The sequence below is a fragment of the Bos javanicus genome, chromosome 2 (genome assembly GCF_032452875.1).
Source record: "Bos javanicus breed banteng chromosome 2, ARS-OSU_banteng_1.0, whole genome shotgun sequence".
Lineage (NCBI taxonomy): Eukaryota > Metazoa > Chordata > Mammalia > Artiodactyla > Bovidae > Bos > Bos javanicus.
The window spans coordinates 130,084,328-130,092,145 of NC_083869.1; the positions used below are offsets into that span (position 1 = coordinate 130,084,328).

Below are 7,818 nucleotides of genomic sequence, written 5' to 3' on the forward strand. Positions count from 1 at the left end.
GGTCTCAGGTCATCAGTGGACAGACCTGCCTCCCAGCTCCTCTGGGGTTGAGAGCAATTCCTTCACCCCTACAAATCCTCAGTTTTCTCCTCTGTGAATTGGGCATGATCTAGCCTGTCTTCAAGGATGAGTGTGGGGATTAACAAGAGAAGGAAGAAAGGATCTAGTCCAGTGTTTGGAGCACAGTAGGTGCTCAGCAGATGGTATTCCCTCCCCATCTCCCGTCGTGAGGCTGGCACAGAGCTGGACACAAAGCCTGGCCCTCCAGTCACCACCAATTAGACAGAGTTTCTGCTCTCAGAAAGGGAAGTTCGGGCTTCCCTGATAGCTCAGTTGGTAAAGAATCTGCCTGCAATGCTGGAGACCCTAGTTTGATCCCTGGGTCAGGAAGATCCGCTGGAGAAGCGATAGGCTACCCACTCCAGTAGCCTTGGGTTTCTGTTGTGGCTCAGCTGGTAAAGAATCTGCCTGCAATACGGGAGACCTGGGTTTGATCCCTGGGTTGGGAAGATCCCCTGGAGAAGGGAAAGGTTACCCACTCCAGTATTCTGGCCTGGAGAACTCCATGGACTGTATGGTCCATGGGGTCACAGAGTCTGACACGACTGAGCGACTTCCACTCACTCTGCTTTCAGAGGTCATTTATTATTCAATCATTTAGGGTCATTTCAGAGGTCATTTGTTGTTCCGTCATTCAACCAGCATTCAAGCAACATTTCCAAGCACCTACTATGTGCTACTTGTGGGGACACAGAGTTGAATTAGACCACTGTCCCTTGGCCTTGGAAACTTTATTAACTCATCCATTCAGCAACACCCGTGGAGCCCTACTGTGTGCTTTGGCCGGGATATGGGGGTTGGTGTTGGGGAGAAAGAGAGCTTGGCTGGTGGGAGCAGGGGTGAATCGGCCCCACAGGTCACGCTTCTGTGTCAGGGAAGAGCATGAACCCGGAGAAGATACTGTTGGCGCCTTCGATGCCCACCAGAGCATTCTTTTCGGTGGCCTGCAGGAAGACGGTCTCATCCTTCTCTAGCTTGAGCACGATGCTGCCTGTGGTGACCTGGAAGGTGTTCTGGACGTAGTCGCAGAAGGTGACCACCTTCTGGGGCTCCGCCCGGCCCCGCATGAGGTCCACGCACAGCTGCCCTCGGGAGCTGGCATGGTAGGTGAAGAAGTAGAGCCCGGGCACCTTGCACGTGAACTTGCTGCTCCGAGCCTGGTAGTTTTCGTTGGCGTTGGTGATCACGTGGTCGAAGCGGATGGGCTGGCCCTGTCTCTGGTGGTGGTTGATGGTGCGTGAGGCTGAGAAGGCGATTTTCTGCGTGGCCTTGTAGTCTCCCGATTCACCCTTGGGGCCGCGGACTCCGGGAGGCCCTGGGACACCCTTGGGCCCAATGGGGCCCTTGGGGCCGACTTTTCCAGGCATCCCAGGAAACCCTGGGTCCCCCTTCTCGCCATTCTCGTTGAGGTGGCTAACGAGCCCTGGAAGCCCTGGAAAAGCAGAGATGAGAGAAATGAGGGGGCCAGAGATGGCTGGGGACTGGAAGGAGCTGGGCTGGGATGCACGGAGCCTGACTGGGTAGCCTCAGACAGGCCCCTGCTTCCCTCTGGGCCTCTGCGTCCCATCTGTGAACACGAGGACGGGCAGGCCTGCAAGCCTCCTTCCAGAAAGCCCAGCTTTCCACGTCTGGGATGTGCTTGGTGGTAATGGGGACCGAGGGTCATCGGGGTGGGGAGTGGTGTCTTGCTGAACCCGGAAGTGGGCATTTGAACCCTTCTCACCCCACCACTCCAAACCCCTCCTTGGTTTGGCACAAGATATAAAGCCTTCTTTTCCGGGAGAGTGGCAGTCTGGTTACTGTGAACGTGGGCTCAGGGGCCAGGCAGGTGAGTTTCTCACATCACCTTTGCCATTCTTAGTCGTGTCCCCTTGACTGACTCACGTTCCCCAAGGCTCAGCTTCCTCATCTGGAAAATGGGGATGATGATATTTTGTGGGCTCGTGAGGATTCAATGAAATTGTGCGATGAGAGCAGTTGGCTGTGGTTAAATGGACGTGTGAACTACATCTCACGGGGGGTTTGAGGGGCAGGCAGCTTCGTTTAAACCCACTGACAACTCTGCAAAGGAGCACTGACCTCATTTTACAGGTGAGGAAAGAGCAGTTCAGAGGGCTGAAGCCGCCGACCCTGGAGGGACCCCAGGACTCTGTGGCCACAGTGGATTTAGTGGTAAGACAGCCAAGGTTTGGCCTCAGCCTCAACATTGACTGGGCTTCCCCAGTGGCTCAGACAGTAAAAAAGTCTGCCTGCAGTGCGGGAGACCAGGGTTCAGTCCCTGGGTGGGAAAGATCCCCTGGAGAAGGAAATGGTAACCCACTCCAGTATTCTTGCCTGGAAAATTCCATAGACAGAGGAGCCTGGCGGGCTACAGTCCATAGGATTGCAAAGAGTCAGGACACGACTGAGAGACTAACACTTCACTTTCAACATTTACTGGGCTCCCTCGGGCAAGTCAGTAGCCTTTCTGGACATCAGTTTTCCCACCTGTAAAGTGGGAATCAGAATCCCTTCCTTGCAAGGTTATTGTGAAGGGCTCAGCAAGCTGATGGCTTTGCAAGTGTTTTGCGCTCTCTAAGGAGGGCCGCTGACTTGGGAGGTGGGTGACAGGGCCTTGGGGAGTGACCCTCGTGCGTTCCTAGCGTCCACAGTACCTTTCTCTCCCTTTGTCCCTGGAGTCCCAGGCTTGCCATCGGAGCCTGGTTTCCCGGGAATGCCCGGGATGCCAGGGATGGACGGCCTGATGCAGTTGCTCTGGGCCCAGGAGACACGGAGCAGATTCAGGAGCAGCAGCACCAACACGCTGCCCCGAGGGGTCTTCATCACGGCCCTGTCTCAGCTGTTCCCTGTCGGGGGACAAGACAATGTGATTGGTCATGGCCACAGCCTGTTCATTCATTCCTTCACTTGCTCCTGTGTTCCCTGAGTGTCTTATCCACCAGACCCTGGACCCTGTTCTGGGTGCTGGGGATACCGTGATGAACAAGACAGATATGGTCCCTGCCTTCATGGAGCTGATGGTCTGGGGGACTAGACACAGGTCACATGCAAGTCAATGGAACTGGTCATATGCTGTGGGGAGCGCTCTGGCTGAAATGAAATGAAAGGGGGCCCTGAGGGCTGGTTTTGTGAGGGGCGTTCTCCTGCCAGAAAAGTTTTCTAGACAAGGGAGGCATCTCTGAGTAGTGATGTTTAGGCGGAGACCCAAAGGATCAGACAGGGCTGGGGGGAAAAGACAGGAGGCAAAGACAGGAGGAAAAGACAGAAGGCAAAGGCCCAGAGGCCACACAGTGTCTGGAGTGTTGAGAACCGGCAGGGAGGTCAGGGTCTTGATTGCTGTGGTTTGAGATTTTGGTCCAAGGGTTCTCAGTCATTAGAGCTTCTGAATTTGGGCTGCCTGTGCTTCTTCCACAGTTATATCCTCAGAGCAGCCCTGCACAGAAGAACCAATGTTTCTACACTGAAGAGGAGACTGAGGTTCAGAGAGGTCAAGTCACTTGCTCAGGGTCACACAGGAAGGACTGCAGCCAGGACTTGAACCCAGGCCTATGTGGCACTGAAGCCAGTGGCCTTGCCAGCATAGCAGGCCACCTCTTCTGGTAGAATATTCTCAGGTCCCTCCAAAGGCTCCGGGCCCTGGTGAGAATCCTGGGGAATGAGACAGAAACCCTGGGGCATCTTGAGCTTGTCAGCATGGCCAATGCCCATGCATCACTTCTCAGGACAGAAGGGACCTTAAAACTCATCTAGTCCAACCCTTGGCTTCTTCCTTTTTAAAAATTGAGTTGATATTCTCATAACACAGATTTAACCTTTTAAAGTGAGCATTTCAGTGGTGTTTAGCACATTCACAGTATTGTATAACCCTCTCCTCTGTCTAGTTCCAAACTATTTCCATCAATTCAATAACCCTCAAATAACATTCTGTACTCACTAGTCAGTTACCTCCAAATCCCCCTCCCTGCTTTGGTCCCTGGCAACCCACTTCTCTGCTTTCTGACTCTATGGATTTACCTATTCCGGATATTTCATAGAAGTAGAATTGTATATACTGTGTAACCTTTTGTGTCTGACATTTCATTTAGCATAATGTTTCTGAGGTTCATCTGCATTGTAGCATGGATCAGTACCTCGTCCCTTCTTAATGGCTAAATAATATTCCATTGTATGGACATATTACATCTTGTTAATCCATTTATTATTGATGGGCATTTGGGAAGTTTCCACCTTTTGCTTATTGTGAATAGCACTGCTGTGAGCATTCATGTACAAGGATTTGTCTGAATACTTATTTTTAATTCTTGGGTATATACTTAGTGGGATTACTAGGTCTTATGGTAATCCTGGGTTTAACTTCTTGAGGAACCCTCAGCTTACTGTTAAGTCTCCTCAACAACATCTCTGCCCAGGCCTCTTCCCATCCAGCGTTTGTACCATCTCAGTGATGGGAAGCTCATTACCTTCCGAGGCAGCCCGTTCCACCTTTGCCCATATCCAATTTCTCCCCATCTTTCAAGGCTCCTGTCCAAGCCTTTCTCTTCCAGGAAGACTTCCCTCATTACCGCTCAGCCCACAAAAGCTGGGCAGTCTCCTGCACTTAGAGAGGCTAGCAGAGTGGTCCCAGCCCATCTCCCAGGATACCCATGGGGACCCAGGCAAGGCCATGGCTGGGAAAGAGTCACGGGGTTTGGGGGCTCTAGTTCAGACCCATAGCTGCTGTTGTCTGATCCTCACAGCACTCTGGAGAGGTGGGTTGTGATTATTTTCCCATCTTGCAGACGAGGACACTGAGATGCAAACATTAGGAAACAACCCTTCCTAAATTGCCCAGTGAGTTGGTTAATGGCAGGGCTGTGGTCAGGCTGTGGTCTCCTTTGCCCTGCAGTGCCTGTGCTAACACAGAATTTGGCACCTGGAGGCCTTCCTGAGACCATAATAACCTGCTGATTTGGGCTTCTGTGCTCAGAAAATCAGCCCCAGCCCCCTCGGTCTGGTCCTGATCAGTTCATGGTTCAGACTCCTGAGTGAGGCCGGAAGCTGTGCTGGGTACCAGGCAAAGAGGAATGCAAAGATGGATGTGACCAGGGCCATGAGTGACCAGCTTGAGCTCTGTCATGCTCCTGAGAGAGGCTGACATTCTATTTATCTTGCCCGAGGTTTTACAAACGACAGTTTGACAACCTTAATAACCAATGCATTGGGCACTCAGCAGGTGCCAGGCTCTATGCCAAATGCTTTACCGGTCGTTCTTTCATTTAATTTGCTCCTTACAGCAGCCCCCTGAGAAAGCACCCTGCTATTTCATGTCACAGATGAAGAAACTGGGCAGTGGAGAGACTGGGAACCTTGATCGAGGTCACACAGCCATACGCGGCTGGGATTCAAACCCACTTCTGCTAGGTCTAAACCCCATGGGGTGTTACATTAAGAGGCCTCTGCGTGCACGCTCAGTTGCTTCAGTCGTGTCCGACTCTTTGCGACCCTGTGGACCATAGCCCACCAGGCTCCTCTGTCCATGGGATTCTCCAGGCAGGAATACTGGAGTGGGCTGCCATACCCTCCTCCAGGGGATCCTCCCGACCCAGGGATGGAACCCGCATCTCCTGTGGCTCTTGCATTGTAGGCAGATTCTTTACTGCTCAGCCACTGGGGAAGCCCAGAGGCCTCTCTACCTGGGGGTTAAAACCCAGGCTTTGGAGCCAAACGGCCTGATACAAGGAGCTACAGCGCGGCCTATGCTTAGCGCAGTGCTGGAGGCGGGGCCAGTGCCCATTGATGGCTGTTATTATCATTACTATTATTGCTGCTGTTGTTGGGAGTGTCACCAAAGGTGAGAGGCCTGGAGGGTCACAAGGAGAGGAACACTGCTCCCAAGAGAGTCCAAACCAGGCTTCTGCTCCTTCTTAGCTACGGGCCTTAGGCAAGTGGCTTCTCTCTGGCCACAGTTTCTCCTTCTGTAAAATGGGGATAATCCTGACCTCTGCCTGATCTCTGCTGAGCTTTCTCATCAGACTGCGAGGAAATAAAAGAAGGCCGGTGTCAGAGAAATTGCTGGGTGGGCAGAGGGGGTCCTGGGTCCTGATTTCACCTCTGCCTCTGACATACCCTGAACCAGGCAGTGTCCTAAGCAGTGACTGATGGGGTTGGTGGGAGGACAGATGAGTTGGGCTCACAATAGCCTGGCGTATTGGAGATGCGTAATGAATATTAGCTATTTTTAAATTATCACCATCATCCGGGAATCCCCAAGTTTCAGGACACCGCAGAGGATGCTTGGAAAACTAAAGAAAGAATTTGGTCCCTTTGGGAGGCGGGGCTCAGGGAGGGGGTCTCCCAGGTGAAGGCAGCGCAGGAGTGGGGGAGCTCTGGCTGGCTGCTAGGGTGGTGGGGTGGGGTAGGGGTTGACGATGAGACTCGGGTCTCTTGGGGAAGCTGGAGGTGGGGTGGGGGAGTGGGGCGATCTGGGTTCTGGCCTATTTCAGGGGCCACTGAATCTTAGACTTGGGCCAAGACTTAGCCCTCAGCAGATCTGACCACCCTCTGCCTTCAGCATCCATCACCACCATCAGCCTCACTCCTCACATCTTTCCTGGCATCATCCATCTTCCCCAGCTCTAACAGCCCCTTTCGCCCTGACTTGGAGTCAGGCCAGTTTGACCTTGAACTCCCCCTCCACTGCTACCTTGCCGCATGACTTCAGGCAAGCACCTTAACCTCCCTGAGCCTTTGGCAAAGTTTATTTCCGCCTGACAGGGCTGCCAGAGGATTACATGAGACGGAGCCTAGAAGGAGCTCTGTCTCTAGCACGGTGCCTGACCGACCTCTAACCTGCACAAGCATAACTGAGTTGTGTCAACGCTAACTAATAACTCATCACAACTCCACCTGCCATCATCCCACCTCGTCCTTGAAAGAGGCTAGCGGAGCTTTCTCACCAGACTGCAAGGAAATAGAAGGCAGGTGTCAGAGAAAGGCTGAGTGGGTGGAGGGGATTCTGGGTTCTGGTTTCACCTCTGCCTCTGACATACCCTGAGCCAGGCAGTGCCCTAAGCAGAGGCTGAGCTGGTCTCCTTTAGGGCTCACAGCACCCCTGAAAAGTTCTGTTTTCCCCCGAGAGGATCCAGGCTGAGAGAGTTATGTCACTTGGTCCAGATCGCCAGCTCCTGAGAGGCAGAAGCGGGGCTCAGCTCCAGCATCGGTGACCCTAGAGCCTTTACTCTGATGTCTCCCCATTACCCAGGGCCCCCGGTAGCAGCAGACTCTCGAGCTGACCCCCCAGAGGAATTGATTCCTGAGGTCTGGGATGGGGTGCAGGAACCCTCAGAGTCCAACCCTCCCAGTGGCTCAGAGACAGAGGATGTGGGGCCCTCTACTCAGGAAGCGCCACCCTCTGGCATACTGGTCCTGCCAGCCGGTCCCCCTATTGCTAAGCCCCGTCCTCACCTGGGAGCCTGTGTCCTCTGAGGCTGCTGGGCTGGGCAGAGTGGGACCGGGTGCCGGGAGCCTCCTGCTCTCTGTCCAAAGCGGAAGTTCCATGCCCCAGAGAAGAGAGGGGCCTGCCCCTGACGGCACCCTCCGCGGGCCCGGCAGGCCAGCCTCCTTCCCCGTTGACCCCACTCTCACGCTTTCTGCTGTCCTCAGGCACTTTCAGGTCCCATTTCTGCAATCGGGAGGGGTTTACTGTAAATAGGATGGGTGGGGGGCTAGTTTGGTTTCGCCAGCTCAGCAGCTGTTGTGGGGAGTAGGGTGTTCCAGGGG

At 53.7% G+C, this 7,818-nt stretch overlaps 1 protein-coding gene across 1 annotated transcript; it reads right to left on the reverse strand.

Annotated features, from left to right (window-relative positions):
• Positions 1–624: 624 nt before the first annotated feature.
• Positions 625–7,818, reverse strand: C1QB (complement C1q B chain). Its single transcript, XM_061393790.1, has 3 exons — positions 7,504–7,818; positions 2,715–2,906; positions 625–1,492 (listed from the first exon to the last, which is right to left on the reverse strand). Exons 2-3 carry the CDS (start codon positions 2,881–2,883, stop codon positions 918–920), a joined length of 744 nt encoding a protein of 247 aa, XP_061249774.1. The 5' UTR covers positions 2,884–2,906; positions 7,504–7,818; the 3' UTR covers positions 625–917.

Bases quoted from the DNA above. Each gene is read 5' to 3' on its own strand.
- C1QB (XM_061393790.1), bottom strand. From the start codon at position 2,883: ATGAAGACCCCTCGGGGCAGCGTGTTGGTGCTGCTGCTCCTGAATCTG. The intron at 1,493-2,714 runs GTACTGTGGACG...CTGCTTTTCCAG, and splicing joins AGGGACAAAGGGAGAGAAAG to GGCTTCCAGGGCTCGTTAGC.